Raw genomic sequence first — 23,650 nt, 5'->3', positions numbered from 1 at the left:
GCCGATCCTTGAAGTAACTGATTTGTAACAGTTCGTAGTGACACTGTGGTGCCAACTGCTGCTAAAATTGCTGCCTCAGATGCGGTGTAATGCACCAAAGTCAAACACTGAACATGTTGGTCCTCTCTCTCAATAGTGCCATGTGGCTGTCCAGAGACCGGTTTTCTTGTGACCGTACATTCTTGTGACCACCGCTGTAAAGTCTTTCTGCACTATTCCAGAAGGAACATCTAGATTCTCGAAGCCCTATTACACTATCTGGTTCAAACTCGGTGAAGTGTTGATAAAGGCGTCTGTCACCTTACTGGCATTCTTGACTCACCACTTCCAATCTGAAAGGTAACTACCACTCATGACCTTTACAGCATGTATTTAAAGCAAACCTGATTTGCATCTTCATCTTCATAGTGGCACTACTAGCGCCACTCTTATGTGATTGGTCCAAAATTTGAGTAGACATCTTTCAGATGTAGAAACATGCCTACCAAGTTTTACAATGCATAAATACTCCTTGGTGTTGTTTTTTTTCTGTCATGGTATTTATAAACCAACAAAGAAGGCCAAAGAGCTTCTCAGATCGGCAAAGGAGAAAAGGAACCTATTTACAATGTTAGGAATATATTGCATACCATTTACATGTGGAAAAGTATTTGTTGGAATGACTGGATGGTCAATCAACACCAGCATCACCGAATATAAGGGGCATTGCACGCTGGGACAGATGGAGAAATTGAATGTGGCAGAGCATGCACTGTGCAAGACAAACCACATAGAAAAATTCGCTGACACAGAAGTTCTTGCTCAAGAGAAGAGCTGTCACACACGCTTGCTCAGGAAAGCTATATAAAATTCAAACATGACAGTAGCTCCAAAAAGAAAGAAGAAAGCCTCGTGGTACATGGATCCTGGATTCTGCACTGCAGTGAATGACCGTTGCAAGCATCGAGGCTACAACCACAGTAATAATGACTATGAAGAGCTGGATATTGGTGTGCCAATACATATAATTTCCATACATGAGCCCAACTCCCTCCCATGGCCAGCAATGGAGGGTGAAATTTTGACAATGCCGTCCACTTGTGATGGGAAAAGTCAGAAAAATCATGAAATAAACATCAGCCAATGAACCTGAGACAGAAGCTGACAGGCAATTTGTCAACAAGTGGCCACATAAGCCTTAACAATTTTGTAGATATTCTTATATTGACCAACTTGCTTAGAACGTTTCACGCAACATGTTTCAATTACTGCCATATTTTGTACATCAGATGAATAATAATAAAAAAATAAAAAATTGAAATGCAGCACAGGCAATTAAAGTTTTTCTAGCTCATTTTGAATCACGTGCACCTAACGAAACTCAAAAAAAAAATTGCCAGATTACATTTTATTCTATTTATACTACATAATTAAATAAAAAGTTGTCTTGGCTTTTCTGAGGTAAATGTTCAGAAGACACCTTCAAGAACAAAAAAATTTGTTGTGAGACCCACGTACAGATGTATGAAGATAAACAATGTTTTCCTGATTTTGGTTTCAATTCATACCTGTTTCCATTGCACGTTCCATGAACTGCTTCTGTTTTGTTGCAAATTCTGCCATCAGCTTCTGCTGTCTTTCCTTTGCCCTTCGTCTCCTCTCCTCTCTTTCTTTTGCTTCTTGTGCTTTTATTGCTGCTTCTCGCTCTTCTTCCTTTTGAGGCCAAATCTGATTACGTGTCTCTCTAATATTTTCTCTGCATTGGAAAAATAAAGCTATAATTTTTATCTTGATGTCTATTTGTCAAATTTCAAACACACAATCAGCATCAACAGACAAATGAAGCATCTAATTTTTTTGCAAATTTGTTGCATTTGTAGTACACAACATCTGTAAGGCACAAGTAGCAACAATTGAAAGAAATACTTTGTTTGAAGAAAACTGATTAAAATATTGTGTGTATTCAAAAGTTGTGACCCTTTTCAGTCACAGCATCTTTTGGAATTAAAATGAGATGTGAACTGTTGAAGTAATCAGAATTGCTCTTGAAGCTATATAAAATTTGAATATATAAAAATTAAAGTGTGAAGATTGTTTGAAAAGAAATTAACCCCATTATACATTGTATTACTTCATTAATACAACTTATGCACACTATTAGGCTTCAATAACAAAGAGTGGAAATCCTATTTATGAACAATATGGGTAAATAATTACAAATTACAAGACAGGGAAAACATTTTCATTGGAATTAACAATAATAAGAACAGCATCATCATTCAAAATGGCAATTAGCTTCTCTCCTCATTTCATACATACTACAGTAAAATTTATTCTGCTACCCAAAGTATCTAACTATTCACGTAAATATGTTTTAATGTGAGACAAATAGTGTCTAGGTTCATGCGCCCACATAATTTGTTTTCTCAATGATTATCATATGACTGAATTATAAGAATGTGAAGGCATCACCTCATTTTTCAGAGTTCTCAAACTGAACAACCCTGACTAGTGTTAACTTTACTATCGCAGAAGGCAGTTAAGAGTAACAAGAACTTACCTGCATAGAGTATCCAATGCTGCTATTCTGCGTAAAAGTTTCCCAATAAAGACTGGGCCATCGCCAATACGGCTCTTTGCCATTTCTGGTGTTTCCACTTCATCTGGATTAAAACTATCAGGAGTACCTGACAACTGCGAATGCAGCTTGAGAAGCAATGAGATAATACTTTCATTGACAGAAACATAGGATGGATAATAACCGTCATCCTCCTCCTGTGAATATTGGAGAGTGAAAAATATATTTTCTGAGGCATATGTTAGAAGACAGCTTAATATTAGAACAAACAGTGGGTACCAAAGGTCAATAAACATACATTATTTTGTTCCTCTCAACAACACTAACAACTAGAGCACACAAATAAATAAATACAAACCAGAAACAGCTGCAATTATTTTCAACTAGCTATGGTACACAAAAATTCAAACAAATCACATTTGATGAGAAATGTTTGAATCCAGTACAGGGCAATTCAATATGGATACAGTCCTTACAAACAGCTATAGCTGTTTTAATGCAAGGCAGTACATAGATAGGAATGATAGACAATGTAAAAGAAACTTTAAAATTTCAATTGTTACACAAGCACAGTAAATAGGAAGCCAACATATACTGGATGCTTCTGGAACAAGAAACATTTGCTGTAGATCTCACTTGTAGCAGTGGGGCATCCTTCCACTTGACTGGCAAGATTGAGGGGCACAACATTTAAGTAGGGGGTACAGCAAAGTCCTTCATGTTTAACTGAACAACAGCATTACTAACCTAAAGTTGGTTCTATGGGATCACACCACAAAAATTATGTGGTACATTTTTCTTCCTTTAGCCAAGTGTTTCAACATTCAGTTGTGTGAACATGCTTCAGCAATAGTTGAAGCTAAGTGTTTCAACATTTACCTGAACATGCTTTACCAATGGCTGGTGTCACAGCTTGATATGAATTCCACGGATTACACCTTTCAGCACGATGAAGCACTACTATGTTGTGGTATGGAGGTGTGCACACTTTTAAGTCAACTCTTCCAAATTGTTGGATCACTTGTACGAGACATGACGACACTGTGTTCTGATTTTGGTCACTTAGATCTGTGGACCAAATACCCATGGATTTCTTTTTGTAGGGTTATGTGAAAGACAATGTGTATGCGTATGTGCCTTCTTCACTGAAAACAATTCCAGAAATCAAAATGTGCTCACATCAGCAACTTCACATATGCTTCAGAATGTATTGCTTGTAAGTAATTATTGCTTGGATGTTGTCTGTGTGACAAAGTGATTCGCATAGAACACCTGTAATGCGTATAAAAATTTTAGAAATTTTGGGCGCAAAACTGCTACGGTCTTAAGTACCCATTCTGTGGCTTAGTAAAGGGTAAAAAACCGAAATTTAAATCAGCAGCAATGGGATCGAAACTCGAGGAGGAGGGAAACTAAAAAATGGAAGGAAATCTCAGAAAACTGCAATTGAAGGGGGGTTGTTTACCCCGAAAAGTGCTTAAAATGAACGATGTTATCTAACTGACACTGATAACTCAAGGACGCAATTGGTTGAGCGTGTGTCATCTGCTAAAAGGGAAGTTAGATCAGGCGACAGCTGGAGGGGAGATGTTTGTCTTTTCCAGGGTTTGGGACAGGAATGACAATAGCTTCCTGCATCTTCTGGGAAAGGTACTGTCAGTCTAAATTCGATTATAAAGGCAAAGGAGGTAGCACAGACTATTGTATGATAAATGCAACAACAGCCATCTGCTCCTGGGATGGAAGAGCGAGAGGAAGACCGAGAGTGTTATAGTTCCCCCATAAAAAAAAAAAAAAAAAAAACGTTATTATAGCTTTCACGAATTTGAGAGGAGAAAGCAAGACGTCACACTTCTGCTGCTCGTTTCTTCAGGGGAAACGCTGGCGGATAATTTAAAGTGCTCGAAATCTCAGCAAAGTGTTGGCACAATGAGATAGAAATTGCGACAGCGTCCACTGAGGTATCTTACACGACACTTAGCCCAGAGATCGCAGAGAAATTGGACGTGCCGGATAATTGTCGAATTCAACTCCAAACTCTAGATGAGGGAGTGAAGGTGTTAAAGGAGCTGATAAAGAAGTCCCAGCTTGCCTGCGTGCTATCGCGGATGATGCGACAGCATCACACATATAACTGCTATAGCGGATACAAATGGCCAGCGTAGGATGACGGGGGGAAACGGCACGCCTCGTTCCACCAAGGAACTGGGGGGGCACCTGGGAAAAAAGGGAGGCACGAGGTATTGAACATTCTGCAGCTCTAAGAATAATTTTTGTAACATGAGTGACCTGATCGACGATGCTAGGAAACTGACTGCCATCAAATGTTACTAGAGAGGAGAAAAGTGTCCAATTGGCTTGGGAAAACTGCAAGCGACTTGGGCGCATAGATGGCAGTTGTGGATGTAATCTAAGGGCACATGGAAAATGTGTCACTGGAGTGTATATCAGCAAGAGCAAACCATTCAAAGCGGCAAGCTAGGTGAATGTAAAAATGAGAGTAGATTGACGTGGAGGCAGACAGAAAAGTAGATTCCCCAGCGTTGAAGCAAACAAGATCCTCTAGGTGGAAGAGGTCAATCAATAGGGAGCCTCTTGGGCAAGGAAACGGAGATCCCTAAAGCGGCTGGTGGGCACTGAAGTCCCCAACCAGCAAATAGGGAGGTGGGAGCTGACCAAGCAGATGAAGATGATCTGATCATGCCACTGGTGTAGACGACGGAATGTACTTGATGCAAAGAGAGAAGGTGTAACCAGAAAGGGAAAGATGTAAAGCGACAGCTTGGAAGGAACTGTTTAAGGGGATTGGATGATAAGGGATAGTATCATGGAGAAGAATTATACGTCTCCTGTGTTCCAGAGTGCCATCAACAGAGGGGAGATCAAACTGGACTGATTGGAAATGAGCTTTGTTGCCTGAAGACAGAAGAATACCAGGGACAATTGGAGCGAATTCTGCAGATATCCCAATGGATAACTGACATAAGGTGGACAGAAAAGAGAAAATTCTCACCATGGTTGCAGTCAACTCAACGACTGCTGAGAGCCGGCAGTCGAGGGTGTGGAATGGCATCCATCCAAATACAGATCTGTAGGTTGTTCGGGGGCAGCTCCTGCCACCAGTGATCGGCTGGTTGATCGGCTGCCAGAGGTGCGTCTTGGTGACACGGAAGACTGCTGAGGGTGGCTACCTCTGGGTGACGCTGTAGGAGAGGCACGCCATGATGGAGAAGGAGAGGGACTTTGTTTCGCTTTCTTGGAAGCAGGACATTGAGATGAGGGAGGATTTGATGGTTGTGAGGTCTGAGTATGAAAAAAATCTTCACAAGTAGGCTCTTTTCTTTATGAAGTCCAGGCGTCTATTTTGGGGTCCATGATTTAGCAGGAGCCGATGAAGGTTGAGCCTTAGAGTGAGCGGGGATAGTGGGGAGGTTGAACGGGTGATCTTTGGGCTGGCCGATCTGACGACCATGGCACTAAAGGTGAGTTCGCAAGTCTGCGTGGCTACCTCCTTAGTAGGTCGAGGAGAGACGACGATAGTGCTATATTTACCCGCTGGGAGCACAGTGAGCTTTCTACTGGCGAATAACTTATGAGCAGCAAATGTAGACACCTTTTCCTTTACTCATATTTCCTGAGTAATTCGCTCATCTTTAAAAATAAGGCAATCTCTAGAGGAAGCAATGTGGTCTCCCATACAGTTGTTGCAATGAGAGGATGGAGGTGGACAACCACCCTCATGGGCATCCCTGATACAGGCAACGCATTTGGCCGTATTGGAACACGACTGGCTGGTATGATTAAACCGTTGAAGCAAACGTGTATGGTTGGGGATATAAGGGTGAACTGAAATTATCTCATATCCCACTTTAATGAAACTTGAAACTTCCTGGCAGATTAAAACTGCGTGCCGGACCGAGACTCGAACTCAGGACCTTCGCCTTTCGCGGGCAAGTGCTCTACCAACTGAGCTACCCAAGCACAACTCACGCCCCGTCCTCACAGCTTTACTTCTGCCAGTACCTCGTCTCCTACTTTAATGTTTGATGGAAGTTGAACTCTGTCAAATGTAAAGAAGAGAGTGCAGATCAGTACCAATTCCTTTTTAACCCTTTTCATGACTCTATGTATGGTCGTTATCCTCTGATCAGACAGGTAATTTTGAATATCCTCATTGGATAATCTGTCGAGTGATCTTGTATAAACCACCCTGCACGGTGAATTTGAAGTACGGTGCGCTTCCATCCAGACAGGGAAGGTGTGTAGCAGTGTAGTTCGAAGCAATTTATGTGCCTGGAGGGCACTGTCTGTTTCTAACAACAAGGTGCCATTTCGTAACCGGGAACAAGACTTTACAGGACCTGCAATTGTGTTGACATCTTTCTAAATAATTAAAGGGTTAACTGTGAAGAAGTGTTGACCTTTGTCAGACCAAGAAACAACTAGGAACTTCGGCACTGATGGAAGAATTGTCCTTGGCCGAGACTCATCTAGCTTTCTCTTGTGGGCAGAAGTTGTAGAAGTAGAAGAAACCAATGCGAAAGTACCCCCCCATGATTACTGGCATCTCCGATGGCGCGCTCCTTCCTAGTGGGGGCCCTCTCTAAGCGCACTCCAGCATTAGGTGATTGTCCACACCTCAGGTCACACTTCCCGAGAAAAGGACAGAAGGACCAATCGCTATGTTCGGAAGGTACCAGCTCAGGTAATCACCCTTCCCTGGGCGTGGCCTGTCTTTTATCAGGGGATATGTACATGTCCTACTTGTCTACCCAGTGCAGGGAATTACACGTTACCCCATTAATGGCTACGTGTGGGTCGGCCTTCAGACACACACAGGAAGGAAAGAAAGAGAAAGGGAGGAACAAAGAAAAGGAAAGAAGAGAAGAATTCTCAAACACTGCAGCGAAGGAGAAGGTAAAGAGAAGAATCAAGGAAAAGAGAAGGACAAAGGAAGGACAGAGACTTTCCAGTAGAGAGATAAAAACAGAAACCATGTCTTACAGTCACAAGCATCTGTCTCTGGACATAGGCACAAAACATACTCCCAAAGAGAGGGAAAAGGGGAAGGGAAGGGGGGAGGGAATGGAGACAGGGAAGGTGTGGAAAGGGAAGGTATGCAGACCGGACAGGAAAGAGAGCTGCACTAGCTCGGGGTCCCATGCTCACCACGCATGTATACACAAAAGAATTCTGGACCCCTGGAAGGATTTTCAGTCTCTGTTGTTCTAATGATTTATTCTTATTATGTATCGTTATGCATCAAATAGCAGTTTGTAACTGCTTCATTTTGAATTTCTCTCTATAATAATACACATAACTACAAATAACAGAATATCTGTAGTCTCATATGTGAATATAATGCCTCCTAATAATTACCTTTCTTGAAGGATATGCATCTCTATTGTAATTTAAGGCTGTTACAGACTGCAAATGCTCTCTCTGATACTCAACAGTTCAAATGATAACAGTGATTATTGAGTTTTACTTAAAAAAATTATGACCATAGTCAGTTGAAACCAAATATGAATAATTAAGTTGAAACTTCCTGGCAGATTAAAACTGTGTGCCAGACCAAGACTCGATCTCGGGACCTTTGCCTTTCGTGAGCAAGTGTTCTACCAGCTGAGCTACCCGAGCACGACTCACGATCCATCATCACAGCTTCAATTCCACCAGTACCTCACCTCCTTCCTTCCAAACTTCACAGAAGCTCTCCTGCAAACCTTGCAGAACTAGCACTCCTGGAAGAAAAGATATTGTGGAGACATGACTTAGCCACAGCCTGGGCGATGTTTCCAGAATGAGGTTTTCACTCTGCAGCGGAGTGTGCACTGATATGAAACTTCCTGGCAGATTAAAACTGTGTGCACACAGTCATACCATATGGTGGCCTATCCCAACATTGATCCACATTACACATTAACAGCATTTGTGAAGTGACTTGCCGTGTTTGTGTGTCATTTGTAATCAAGCGGTAGCCGGCAGCGGAAGTGGCAACACTATAGGGCAAGTAACAGACGTCAACTATCAAGGAATTTTATTTGGACGACAGTTGTTCTCTGAAGCCTATTTGTGCATATTGCGTTGTTATTGCTACCTTAACCTTTATGTCAAAATCTTGTAAGAACAATAAATGAATATTAAAAAACTACAAACCTGGTTGTACCCACCATTAATCCCACTGTAAATTGTTCTCATTATATTGTATTATGTTTTGTAGATGCTTGAAATTGGGTTAATACCGGAACTACAATCATAAAATAAAATTATAACAGCTGATCACGATGAAACCCTTCAAAAAATTTATAGAAGCTGTGGGCCCATATTACAAGAAAATAATTTACTATTACTTTATTTCAGGAACTAGCTCTTCCACAGTTACACTTTATGCCTTTACTTATTTACCCACAACTAGTTTGAGAGTGACACCTTATTATCATGTGCCTGGTTATGCCAGATATACATCATTCTTCGTAGCTGGCATACACTGAAGTTGGATCATATCTAACAAGGGTTACCTCACTAGTGGAGATAAGTCCATTCATTACAGATTGTGTTGTGACTGCTAAGTGAAATAGAAAAAATGTTAAGGACATAAGTGACACTTACTTTCAAGCACCTGTCCAAGCAGTCACCACAAGACTTCCCACCAGCTTTTCCCTGTTTCCTTTTCTTCATGTGAACTTTACGTGTACCTGATGTTGAAGGAACAACTTCAGAATTAAACGAAGTACCTGCAGGTACAACTTCATTTCCAGAAATACTGGGGTTCCATTCCAAACTTGGCTGACTTTCAACTGGGCCTGCAATTTAAAACATTAAAAATAAGTACAGCTGCATAAGAAATACTGTTTAATCTACTTGTTACTATTGATGTCATTATTGTTGTTACTACAAAATTCAGTCTGAATTGTATTAGATGTTAAAATTTTTGGTCCTTTGCAGAAATGCTTTTCTTGTTGCTGATAATTTCAGGGTTGCCACAACTTTCCCAAAGTGAAATTCCCTGATATTTCCATACAATTTTTTTAAACTTTCCCTGACAAATTTTCAGATCTCAGGGGTTAAGACATAAGTTGACAATCTGTCTTTGAAGCTATGGTACAAGAAACAATAGCGCAAACAATGTTTATATATATATATATATATATATATATATATATATATATATATATATATATATATATATATATACCTAAAAACAAAGATGATGTGACTTACCAAATGAAAGTGCTGGCAGGTCGACAGACACACAAACGAACACAAACATACACACAAAATCCAAGCTTTCGCAACAAACATTTGGTAAGTCACATCATCTTTGTTTTTAGGTATATTTTTCCTTCGTGGAATGTTTCCTTCTATTATGATGTGACTTAACCAAACGAAAGCGCTGGCAGGTTGATAGACACACAAACAAACACAAACATACACACAAAATTCAAGCTTTCACAACCAACGGTTGCTTCATCAGGAAAGAGGGAAAGACGAAAGGATGTGGGCTTTAAGGGAGAGGGTAAGGAGTCATTCCAATCCCGGGAGCGGAAAGACTTACCTTAGGGGGAAAAAGGGGCAGGTATACATTCGCACACACACCCATATCCAACCGCACATACACAGACACAAGCAGATAAGCGGCCTTTAAATATGTCTGCTTGTGTCCGTATATGTGTGGATGGATATGTGTGTGTGTGTGTGTGTGTGTGTGTGTGTGTGTGTGTGCGCGCACGCGCGCGTGCATACCTGTCCTTTTTTTCCCCCTAAGGTAAGTCTTTCCGCTCCCAGGATTGGAATGACTCCTTACCCTCTCCCTTAAAACCCACATCCTTTCGTCTTTCCCTCTCATTCCCTCTTTCCTGATGAAGTAACCGTTTGTTGCGAAAGCTTGAATTTTGTGTGTACGTTTGTGTGTCTATCGACCTGCCAGCGCTTTTGTTTGGTAAGTCTCATCATCTCTGTTTTTAGATATATTTTTCCTACGTGGAATGTTTCCTTAACTTAGAAGCAGATGGCGTTTCTTGATGTGCGCAGAAATCTTAAGTACTAACATCAACATCTTTTGTAATGAACTGTTTTTTGATGGAGAAAGCAAGCCAAATGATGTGTGTGTTTCAGTAAGACCACTGATGTTATTTTATTTCAATAAAACCACACACATTGTGTGGCAAAAACACACATTTCCTTGGAGTCACAAGACAGATTTAAACTATCTTCACTGGTTTCAAAAATAGCCTCAGAAAAAAGAAGGCCTCTTGAAAGAAGTGAATAAGGCGGAGAAGAATTGTGTAAACCAACACTGTAGGTTACCACCTATAAAATGTTGGTTCTACTAAGTTCATTACTGTTGGTTATTGCCCACTGTGTTATCTCTATTATCTTACAGGTATTGTGTGATTTTTCTTTTGAGAAATACATGAGTACATATCAAACAAACCACGAGCGACTGACAGTTTTCTTCTTCTTTTTATCATCCACACTTTCTAACATATATAAATGAAATTTCTATAAAACGCCACACTGTACAATGTACTTGTGGTGAGACAGTCCATCAGTCATGGCCTCTGGCCTGCTGAGAAGCACCGCAGTCCTGGGCCCATGGTTAAACCATGAAAATCTACTGCATTATGCCACACACAAACAGACCCAGCCAACGAGCAGATAGGTGAGACTACATCCAACGGGCACGGCCTGCGCATTAGTGGGATCCTAATTGCTTCAGATCGGCAGGCCCGATCCATTACAGATACCCACAGAAACGGCCTGCGATTTTGACCCATCGCAGAAATCCACCCTTGCAGCCAGCTATTCACGAGCCACAAACAGCGTGTTGATGAAGAGAGACCACAGTCATCAATCCATGCAACAGATAACTTGTTCAAACACTTCGAGAATCAATAGTAATGAGGATAGGCAGCAACTCACCGTAAATATGATTGCTGAGCCACGGACAGACATGCGGAAAAGACAATCACGCTCTCACAGCCAAATTTTCAGCCATAGCTTTTGTCACAAAATGAGAGCACACACACATTCACAAATCACTCAGACACTACTTGTACACAACTGGTGTCTCCAGCTACTGTCTCTGAGAATCAGATCCAAACAAACCACTCCTCACACCTCGCTGCCACTCATTGGCAGCTGTTAGGCTGGTGGCAAGAAGTTGTAGCAGCACTTACTGCAAGCTGAGGGAAGTGGTAGGAAGGGGAGAAGCAGTAAGAATGAGGGAGTAGGGAAGCAGTGCATATACTCAGCTGCACCCACCAGCAACGATGCACCACACCTCTGCAAACAAAACATTTCATCTCCCGAGACAAAAGTGAGATTTTTCCAATTTTTTTCCCCAAATTCCCCTGATGTATCTGAAAATTCCCTGATATTCCCTGATTTCCAGAACCTGTGGCAACCTTGAATTTTCATTTTATATACTCTCTATATCAGTCATCATCAGTTGTCTTGTTGCCCAGAAAATAAAATTCGTCTACTGCTTTTAATGTCATTTTCTCATCTAATTCCCTCAGTGTACAGTGCAATGAACATCTAAACTGTTTCTTAACACTTTTTTTTTTTACCCTTGAAAAGGCCTTATAAAATCAAAACTCTTAAGGTAATGGATTTAGATGAAATGGGAGAGGACCTAATAAAATATTTTGGACCAAAACAAAATTCATTACTTCCCCTGTTGATTTGTCCCTAAATGATGAACTAACCCCAATATGTGACACTGACATCCTCTTTGATTTTTGGAACGCAACATGACAGTGATTTTGAATGTCATTGCTTCAACGAGTCCTTGGTGGGTTTCTGGAGGTACATGGCACCACATGTTTAGGCATCAGTCTCTCAATTCTTGTAAATTATGGCCTGGTGGTTTGTGGATGTGAAGCTGGCACCCAATTGTGCCCCATATATTACCCTCGTGTGCGGATCAGAACAATGTGAGTTCACTACCATGCTCTTCCAACCACGGTGCATGATGCTGGCTTTGTGATGCAGACAGTTATCCTGTTGGAAAATGCCACTGGTGTCAGAGAGGATGTCAATCAAGATGGTATACAAGTGGTAAAACATAAGATTCACGCAGTCCCTGGTTGTCTACACTGAGATGACAAGATTCATGGGATACCTCTTATTGTCATGTTGAACATCCTTTTGCGTGGCATAATGGGTCAACTTTACATAGCATGAACTCCACAAGTTGTTAGAAGTCCCCTGCAGAAACACTGAGCCATGCTGCAAGCCATGCTGCCTCTATAGCCCTCCATAATTGTGAAAGAACTGCCAGTGCAGGATTCTGTGCATGAACTGACCTCTCGATTATGTCCCATAAATGTTCGATGGGATTAATACTGGGCGATCTGGGTTGCCAAATCATTTGCTCAAATTGTTCACAGTGTTCTTCAAACCAATCACAAGCAATTGCGGCCCAGTGATGTGGTGCATAGTCATCCATAAAATTTCTTCGCTGTTTGGGAACAGGACGACCGTGAATAGCTGTGAATGGTCTCCAATTAGTCAACATAACCATTTCCAGTCAATGATCGGTTCATTTGGACCAGAAGACTCATCAGTTCCTGTAAACACAGCCCACAAGCATTCTGGAACCACCACCAGCTTGGACAGTACTTGTCAACAACTTGGGTCCAAGGCTTCATGGGACTGTGGCACACTCTGAACCCTACCATCAGCTCTTACCTAGCAAAAGATGGCCTCACCTGATCAACTCACCATTTTCCTGTTGTCTAGGGTCCAACTGATATGGTCATGAGCCCAGAGAGGTGGTGCAGGAGATGTCATGCTGTTAGCAAAGGTACTCACATCCATTGTCTGCTGCCATTGCTCATTAACACCAAATTTTCTCGCATTGTTCTTATGGATACATTTGTCGTATGTCCCACAATGATTTCTGTGGTTATTTAATGCAGTGCTGCTTGTCTGTTTGGACTGACAACTCTAAGCAAACACCACTGCTCTCAGTCATTAAGTGAGGGTCGTCAGCCACTGTGTAATGCCTGAAAATTTGGTATTCTTGGCATACTCTTGACACTGTAGACCTCAGGATATTGAATTCAAAATGATTTCCAAAATGAAATGAGCCATCTGTCTAGCTTCAACTACCATTCGGCGTTCAAAGTCTGTTAATTAACGTTGAGCAGCCATAATCACGTTAGAAACCTTTTCACATGAATCACCCGCCCATAACCACATCAGAAACTTTTTCTCATAAATCACCAGAGTGCAAATACCAACACCAGTTGTCAATGTGTGTATGACTGTCATCTCTGTATTATGTCCCCATCCACACTAGTCTATGTCCATAACGCACTGCATGTTTGGAACTGCCTTTCACCTGCACGGCGGCATATCCGTACACAATCATCAACTTTTTGTAAAAAAAATGCAATTCATTCAACCGGGTGACATGACTCCACTAATACAAGGTTCCATCTTCATGTCAAATATCAAGAACAATACAAGCCAGCTAAACACCACTATAGAAATGTGAAACATGTGAATAGCTTCAAATATTTGGGTGAATGGAATACAGTAATAGACTGGATAAAGAATCCTTAACAAGAACCAGAAAAACTGAAATACGTTTTGAAACCAAATGCTACATTTACAACAAAGAACTTTCTATAAATACCAAAATTCATCATTACAACTGTGTCATAAAACCAATGTGCCTATATACATCTGAATGTTTTATCCTTTCTCAGATATGTTTGTTAGGGAAATCAGAAGGAAAATGTGACAAAAATCTTACAAAGTATACTGGATTCAAAAAATAAAAAGAGGATTTATATAAAAATGCCAAGACGTGATGTTTGGGACTTACTGAGACGAGAAATAAAGAACTATTGCCAAGCCGATAAATGATGACTAACACAATATATTAATGAAAAAACGTGGGGTTGAAATGGAAGGGGGGAAAGCTGACACCAACTGATTATCAGTTTATTATGGTCCTTAGCTGGTCCTCTTAGTAAATAATGATAATAATGATAATAATAATAATAATAATAACAACAATAACAATAATAATAATGATAATAATAATAATAATAACAACAACAACAATAATAATAATAATAATAATAATAATAATAATAGCTGCAGTTACGATATGGCTAACATGCTGTGAGAAGCATAAGAAAGATATCAACTAGGATCTTGTGACTTTTTCCAAGAATAATTTATGAAACTCAAGGCGATAATCCAAAATACTAGTATCACCACTAAATACAGACTGGCCAAAATTCAAACCTGAAGACATGCCCAGACCTCAAAACAAAATTATCTGTAGAACAATAAATAGTGGCAGATTAAAGCAATGCAAAACAACTGAGAATTATTCTCTTAAGAAGTTGAGTATATTCTTAAATATATTGTGCATACATAACTACCAATTACTAAACAAAATAAATCATACATCCACCAGCACAGCAAATGGCAACACTTTAATAATAATTACCAATTACCCCAATGTACTCAAGACATTTCAACTCTGTGGGAGAAAAAAATGTATGATAAAGTTGCACTGTGGATAATAGCTCTATTTCAAGCAAGTACCTTTACAATATAGCAGTGTTTTTCAACCTTTTTGAATATGCAACCCCTTTCCAAGTAAAAATATTCTGTTGACCTCCAGAACCATAATAAAAGTATGCCAGTGATTTCAAAGGCAACATATTTAATTTTCTTTCTACTGATACTATACTGATCGAGAAATCAAGTCCAATGTGAAAAGCAGTCACAGTGCTCTACGGGCAGAGATTTAATTAATATTCTTTGCTGCAGTAGAGGCGTAGTGGTGAGAAGAGGTCAGTGGGGGGATAGTCACACATTTTTGGTGAGTACAATCAGTTGTGCGAGTACGCCAGCAAGTATGGGGGTGATTATTGTCTTCACGCTTCGCTCTGAGTGAGCATAAAATGGACAAGTTTCTTAAAAGATCTGTGCAACCCTCTATGTCTGGTACAAGTGGCAGTGGCGGAAGTGAATCAAAACTTGGAGGGGGGGGGGGGGGGAGGAGGAGGACTTTATGACAACAGTTATCTGAAGTATGGTTTTACTGTTGTGAACCATGAACAATAAACCTCAATTTATAGTTTGCAGCAAAGTATTGCGACGTGAGAGTATGAAACCATCAAAGCTTCTGCATCACCCCTCAACTAAACATTCCAAGGAAGCTGATAAACCGTTGGATTTCTTCTAAAGGAAACTGAAAACACTTAACTGGTAGCAAACTACTATGATTCAGGTAATACAACCGTAATGTTAGTTGTTGGTTTCAAATAGTATTAATGTTTCTAATTTTTATTCTTTTTCTGATTTAACAATTTTTTAATCCTATTTTAGGTATCCAGTGTCAACGAGAGCACATTACTAGCTAGCTACCAAGTTGCTACAGCAGGGAAGCCACATACAAATGCAGAGAATCTTATTTTGTCAGCACCCCTGGATATGGTTGAAATTATGTTAGGTAAGCAAGAGGCAAACATGCTACAAAGCGTACCACTTTCTGATAATACCACTGAACGTGGAATAAACAATATGGTCAGTGACATTCGAGAACAGATAGGCAAAAAAGTAAAGAAGAACCCACATTTTGCTTTGCAGTATTATGGAAGACATTTTATTTCGCAAAGCACTCCCTGCGAACACTAATGGTCAGTGTTTGTATGACATATTTTTAGAAAGCACTCACAACTACGAGATTGATTGGGGAAATGTATCTCCATTTGTAGTGACGGTGCTAAAGCTATGACTGGTAGTAAAAGTGGGCTCGTCATGAAATTAAAATCAATAATGCCGAATTTTTCGTGGACACACTGCTTTCTTCATCGAACACTCTGGCAGCCACAATTTTAACTTCTGATTTAAATTACGTGCTTAAAGATGTGATCAAAGTTGTAAACTCTATTAAAGGTAAAGTGCTGCAAACTCGACTGTTTAGGATCATTTGTGAAGACATGAGTTCGCTCTATCAAAATCTCCAAGGGCAAGAAGAAAACACTATAACAGCTAAGGATAAAATCAAAGAATTCCACGCAAACTTAGTTCGTGATCAACATTTTTACAAAAGATGATGTTTGAGTCTTTCCCTTGTATTCAGATGATTGTCGAAGAAATTGCAGTGGACCAGTCGGTGGTACTGAGTTCTCACATTCCTTGCTTTATACAGAGCTTGCATAATTTGTAAGAGAAACTGTTAAGTTACCTTCCAGAGCTGAACTCTGACGCTGAGAACAGTCATAGATGGACACTAAATCCTTTTTTAGATATGTCAGTAAAACTGACTGATCTCAGCACGAGAACGAAAGAAACACTTACAGATTTAGCAGCTGATGGGATGCTTAAAATGGAATTTAATTCGCAAAAGACTGACGTCTTCTGGATGAAGAGAAAAGAAGATTAACCACAGCTGGCAGAGGACGCTTTGAAATTGTTAGTGCCATTTGCCACTTCCTACCTTTGTGAATTAGTGTTCTCTTCAATGATGAACTTAAAAACTAAGAAGAGAAATAGACTTCAACTAGAAAATGATTTGGCGATATGTGTCTCAAAAGCAGAACCACAATTTGACAAATTATTAATAAAGGCACAGCCTTCTCATTGATACGGTTGTACTTTATTTCATCTGGCTAAGTGGCACACGAGGCAAATATCGCTGATGTCGCTCTATGAATAAAAACTGTTCAAAACAATAAAATCTTAATAAGTGTCAAGTATGCTTTTTAATAATACAAATGAGAGACATTAGCCATCATGCATCAAATTGCAGTTGTGCAGATAAAGTGCTGTGCATTTGCATATAATAGCTGGATCGCATCATTATTGTTATTGACTATATTCTTCACAGTATGGTTTCTGCAACGCGGGAAAGAAATGACAATGAAATAACAGAAAATGTGGAGGAAAAACGAGCATAATGTTTTACATCGGTGTTGTTGTTATAGACTCATGTTCCTTCATGGCCCTGAAATACCTCTGTAAGAATTCCATTTTAGATATGTCATCGTTAACCAACACGAATTCAATAAAGTTGCGCATTAACCGATACGTAGGCCGATGTTTCATTCAGCTAGCAGTCTTCTGTGTTAATGACTCATTTTGAAGAGAAGGTAAAACAAATGTCTTTTGACGACTTCTTGTAAAAAAGGATGTACATTTTATAAACTGTTTTAGTATTTTATCAGAATGGAATACATTATCCTTTTTTTTAAGTGAATTCCAACAGAAAAATATGTTTACCATAACGAATGCTTTGCAGTGCAGGTAAGACCCAGAAGTGAATTATCATCACTAAACGAGGTACCACTGTATAGTCAATTTGTAAACAAGAAGATCTTTTATTCGAATTTCTCACAGTTACTTACTGGATCTTCTTCATTTAGTTATGAATCGGTTCCTGAACACACTTTTCCAGTGTTGCGTTTATTTGTCGTTAACATGGTGTATTTATTACAAAACGATCTACATTATGCTCAATTCAGAATTAATGTTAAACAAGGAATTACGTAACTTTAATAAAAAATAAATACCATTTTCCATAGGCCTATGTTTTTGTATTACAGGGCCCCTAGTTTTGAGACATGTAGCAGGATAGTTATTTCGTTTACTTTCATTCAGTTTCAAAAGAAGACAACGTTTCTTTTTAATTAATTGCGAGAATATGTAGTACATATTTTTACAAATGATGGTACTAGTTTTTTGTAAGATATTTTACAACTCTTCACAGCAATCACCAACATTAACTACACGAAAGAAATGACAAATTAACCAGGTGACCAGCAACGACGATTTTGTGGGAATCCCGATGAAGACACAGAACTAAAAAAATACAAATAACAACAACATGCAGTTTGTGAATTAAAGTCTGAGTTGAGCTCAGGCATCCTAGAACCGCTCGATAGAAATTTCTGTACTTCATACCTTGTCTTACTGCTGCCAATCCTAGAGATCTATTGTTTGATTCGAAGCTTGTTACTGAAATGCATTCTAGTAACCATGGCGCCAAATCTTTCACGTGAGCTGTGTGTGTATTGTTGCAGCCATTTTGTATCACACTTGAACGTGAGCATCTTTTAAATGTGTTTTCATACATTGTTCTCGTTCCATCTGATATTTTTATCACAGCAGATGATTGGCATGTAAACTAAGTTGTCAGTAATACACAAGATGCAGCCACTGTACCACCATCCCAGCCCGGAAGTTGATGTGGTCCATTCCCTCTCCCTGCAAACCTCTCAGAGGTAAATACTATCTGTACAAGACTTAGTGACTCTCGCTGCCCTAGTTTCAATCCACAGAAGTGGGAAGAGATCCAATAGACATCATGTTGCTTCTCACTGCTGCAAGTGTTTGCGTATTTGAACTCTTCAACAGGTTTAAATTAAATTCATTATTATAAGTAAGTACTAGATCTGAACGTGAGCGAATTTGCAAGATACTTTCACAAAATCTTGTCGCTTCTGTGTGATATTTGTACTATAGCAGATGATCGTCATGAAACATATGTTCAGCCAGCCTGCAACTGCTTTCTCCTGTGACCGCAACCTCCTGAGCAAGGCTTTGCGACCCCCCCACGGGGTCACGACCCACAGGTGGAAAAACACTGCTATAAGTAATGGAAAGTCCTGGGGGAACGTAAGTAATTTAAGGAGTAAAAGTAACAACTCACCAAACAGTATATACATTGATTCATTCAACGGCACATAAACAAGGCTTAGAACTTTGCTAGTTTTTGGAACACCAAGTGGCACTCAGCCACCCACACAACCTACACAGTATCCTACTCCATCCTTCTGTCACACTTAATCGCAATCTTCTGCAAGTGTCACATCCCTAAGAAAGTGCAAGGTGCAAGACCTATGTTGATACGTTCTTCCAGCACATCGTACTCCAGTCCCGTCATAGGTCTACCGTACCCCATCATAGGTAGGGCAACCTGTGAAAACACTCATCTCATATACCACCTCTGCTGCAATTTCTACACAGAGTTTTATGTGCGTATGACCGCCAACTATATACCCAAACGAATGGTCACCGCCAAAGTGTGGCAAAGAGCAGAGTTGGCTACACAGACGCACAACATGCTCTTGAGCAAAACATTATTAATTTCAATGGCTAGTTCACAACTCATGTCATCTGGTTCCTTATCCCCAACAGCAATTTCTCTGAATTACGTAGATACGAGTTGTTTTTCCAACACACATCCCCCCCCCCTCCCATTTCATCAACTTCTTTCCATGGAATGTATTTGCAGTTGCAAATATTGACAACCATTAGCTGTATAGTGGAATGACAACAATGAAAACCTGTACTGGACCAGGACTCAAACCCAGATTTCCTACTTATCGCGAGCAGTCGCCTTACCATTTGTCTATCCAAGAATTACTCATGGCCAGATCCAAACTTCCATGTGTTGTCAACCATGTATCTGGCAGTGAGTCATGCTTGGATAGCCAAATGGTAAGACAACTGCTCGTGATAAATGGGAAATCAGGTTCGAGTCCCAGTCTGCACAAATTTTCATTGCTGTCATAACATTATACAACTGATGGTTGTCCATATTTGCAACTGCAAGTACATCTATTGCATCGTACTTCAGAATAACACAGACACTGCTATATTTGTTCCTTTATCTTTGTTTGTAAAAATATTTCTTGAGAATTGTTTCTACAATTCTAAAGACCATATGACCACCAGCCATTGCACTACACATTGAGTTACTCATGGTATTTACATAAGCATAACACAGCACACTGTCCATGATGAAGCTGAAACTCAATTTTCTACTCCAGATATGTGATTCAGGCTGAGATTGACAAGTATTTCTGCATCATCATAATGTAATAATCATCACAGTTCATGTAAAGCTATTTAAATGTAATATATTTTTCTGATACTCTTGATATATTTTACGTACACAGATGTAGGTTCTCTGCAAAATTAGAGCTAAACTTCAACCAGTATCAATATAAAATTTTATTGCAGTGTGTCATCATATAGCACAAGCATTTGGTGCAAGCAGTGTACTTAACCTAAAAAGTCAGTTGTGATGAAACTTTTTTACCAAATATATTTCATAAGCATTGAGCAATTATTCCATCTGTGCCTGATCAATAGTACACCATCTTGAACTGTGGAGTAGTGTGTTTTGAGTAAGTATCAGTAAGTATCTTATCAAACAATATTAACTGTTGATATTATGTACATCTGGTTCAAAAACTTTTTTTAATTCGACAACTGCAGCCTCTACATTAAATTTTCAGCTTGCGCAATTCTAGGGATTCTCTTCATAGACATACAATTTTTAAATCATCCATGCAACTGATGCATAAAAGTGACAGCATGTCCTCAGACAAACCAACAGCTGTACTTGAAGAAAAACTTAAAAGTAACTAATAGCATAACAAAATCTCTATCAAGCAATTTGTAATTACATATTATACTTTCAAGTGTGAAGAAATAAAATTTCAAGAGAGATCTGTCTACGGTTGGGGCACTACAGAAGCTACAATACAACAATAACTACAGGAACACACACACACACATACACACACACACACACACACACACACACACACACACAAAATTATCCTACGTCGCTACTTATTAGCAGAAACTGTCAATGGCATGCAATATTGTCAGCATGCATATGTCAGCCTTCTGACATATGCTGCCAGAGGAAAGACCTATCCCGATTTTCCCATGTATTAACTGTTGGCTATACACATCCATATTCCACAAGCATGTTTTCTAATGTCACTTTCAAGAAACATCTGTACCACCACCACCACAAAATGAGAATTCACTCTTGTTCAAAATTTTTTTGGAGTCGAAACATTAAAACTCCTCCTTACCCTGGCAATCATAGAAAACCCATTGAAGGCAGAGAACCTGAACATCTGACAACTGTTTATGCTCCTATTATTTAATTTTAACTGTTCATGATGCAACTGCGTAAAAACCAAATAATGAATGGAGAAAAGGAATAAAGGAATTAACCCAAATAAGAGTGAGCCATTACCTGAATGTTGTATCACTTTGTTTTACAAATTTTAACATTCTTCTATACTCAGTACTCTGGATCCACACATTTATTTAATTTCAGTTCATTTTCTCTAATGACCAATGATCTCTTAAAAGCTATGGAGTTCTGCAATTCACTATTAAATTCTAAGAACTAGCAACATCAACAATTTTTCTTCCCCACTGTCCTGTTATTTCTGGAATAGAGCATATATTTCCCTTTCTCCTACTCGCTGTCTAGTCGTCAGAAAGGGCAATATTCTAGCATCGGAAGCAAGATGGAAACAGTGAAGCAAAATTAGAAAAGGCAACCAATGATTGATTGATGGATGGATGGATGGCATATAGACACATGAAACCGATCCAAAAAAATCACACTAGCCTCTGGCCAACAATTTCACTCTTTTTCTAATATAAAGACACACACACACACACACACACACACACACACACACACACACACACACACACACGAGACAGAGAGAGAGAGAGAGAGAGAGAGAGAGAGAGAGAGAGAGAGGGGGGGGGGTGGGAGGGGGGGGGGGGAGATTACTAATATCGGAAAAAGACTTGTGCAGGAAGCTAGTGTGATTTTCTGGTCTGTTTCATGTGTTGATGCTCCACCCATCATTCATCTACAAATGACTGGTTACTTTTCCTAATTTTAGAGATAAATAAGAGCTTGAAGTTCACTACTGTTAACTTTATGTTCTTGTTGGTACTGCCATGATAAGGCCTTTCTATGACAGGAACATGTTTACCTACTTTTAATAAGCTTGTGACTACATCATTTATCTCTCATCTAAACATCTCAAATCTTGCTACTCACATATCAACAATTAGTGATGATCAGTAGTCTTACCATGTGGACCAAACTCAGGAGTATGAACGGAACCTGCAGGAACAACAGCTTGACTCGAAGTTCCAGCTGCTGATGGAACTATCTCTGTGCCTGACAGCACTGCTGCATGCTGTGATGATGATGAAGGACGAGCAGGGCGAGGAGTACGGGTAGCATGCCTTAAGGCAATGTCTGCAAACAATTGGTACCACTATTCACTAAAAACACTGTAACATTTTCTTTGTTCAGCTATTAAGTGGCCTGCTGTCTGGGACCCTAAAGTATTATGCCATGACATTGTTAGCATCATATTATCATTATTTTCTGGGCACACTCACAAACATAAACAGCCAGCCAGAAAAGAGTAACACGAGAATAAATAAAGGTTGTGTGTGTGTGTGTGTGTGTGTGTGTGTGTGTGTGTGTGTGTGTGTGTGAGAGAGAGAGAGAGAGAGAGAGAGAGAGAGAGAGAGAGAGAGACTTGTGAGTGAAGATACAACTAACGAAAATTTCATAAACATTTTGTTATAAAATTCACTCCCATTGAAAACGAGGTATATATATCGGAATGTTTTTCTTCTCAAAATTATTCATCAGTACAATTTAAATATAAGGGCCTTTCCATAACTGAAGAGACAAAGTGAAGCAGAAATGAAACTAGAATGAAATTTTCACTCTGCAGCGGAGTGTGCACTTACATGAAACTTCCTGGCAGATTAAAACTGTGTGACAGGCCGAGACTCGAACTCGGGACCTTTGCCTTTCGCGGGCAAGTGCTCTACCTACAGAGCTACCCAAGCACGACTCACGCCCCGATGGAGCCCAGCACACAGTTTTAATCTGCCAGGATGTTTCAGAAATGAAACTGCTTGTAAGAGGAGTTTCATGACTAAGCTGGCACCAATGGGAGGATCTGAGAACAGCTGGCATATGAAAACTGTTTTGTTTATAACCTCAATACTGCATTTAATGATGAAACATCTGCTTGAAGTTTCCACATTACTTTAACAATGTTGAGTGGTCCATCATTTGCTTTCTGAAAGGTAAAAGCTGGCTAAAACCTTTTCTCGAATGCTTTTACATTGTGATGAAAGTTGTATAAACTGCAAATTTTTTCTAAGTGAGTAGAATAGTTAAAAAAAAAAAACAGTTGAACCTTTCAGGGACTCAGTGACGAGTATGTCCTGGCCAGTCCATGGATGTGTCAG

General features: G+C 39.6%; 1 protein-coding gene across 2 annotated transcripts in view; it reads right to left on the bottom strand.

Moving 5' to 3' along the window:
• Window positions 1-23,650, bottom strand: part of LOC126175863 (E3 ubiquitin-protein ligase Ubr3) — a 281,912-nt gene that overhangs the window by 53,626 nt on the left and 204,636 nt on the right. Inside the window, exons 18-21 of one of the 2 annotated variants that reach the window (XM_049922876.1) lie at window positions 22,464-22,634; window positions 9,170-9,363; window positions 2,540-2,754; window positions 1,548-1,735 (exon numbers count right to left, since the gene is read on the bottom strand). In XM_049922876.1, coding sequence (XP_049778833.1) covers window positions 1,548-1,735; window positions 2,540-2,754; window positions 9,170-9,363; window positions 22,464-22,634 — 768 coding nt within the window. The remainder of the gene's footprint in view (window positions 1-1,547; window positions 1,736-2,539; window positions 2,755-9,169; window positions 9,364-22,463; window positions 22,635-23,650) is intronic. The other variant, XM_049922877.1, reaches the window with a different exon arrangement.

Source organism: Schistocerca cancellata, chromosome 3 (assembly GCF_023864275.1).
Source record: "Schistocerca cancellata isolate TAMUIC-IGC-003103 chromosome 3, iqSchCanc2.1, whole genome shotgun sequence".
NCBI classification, from domain to species: domain Eukaryota; kingdom Metazoa; phylum Arthropoda; class Insecta; order Orthoptera; family Acrididae; genus Schistocerca; species Schistocerca cancellata.
The sequence above is the reverse complement of the archived record's forward strand: the minus strand, read 5'-3'. Positions and strand labels throughout refer to the sequence as shown.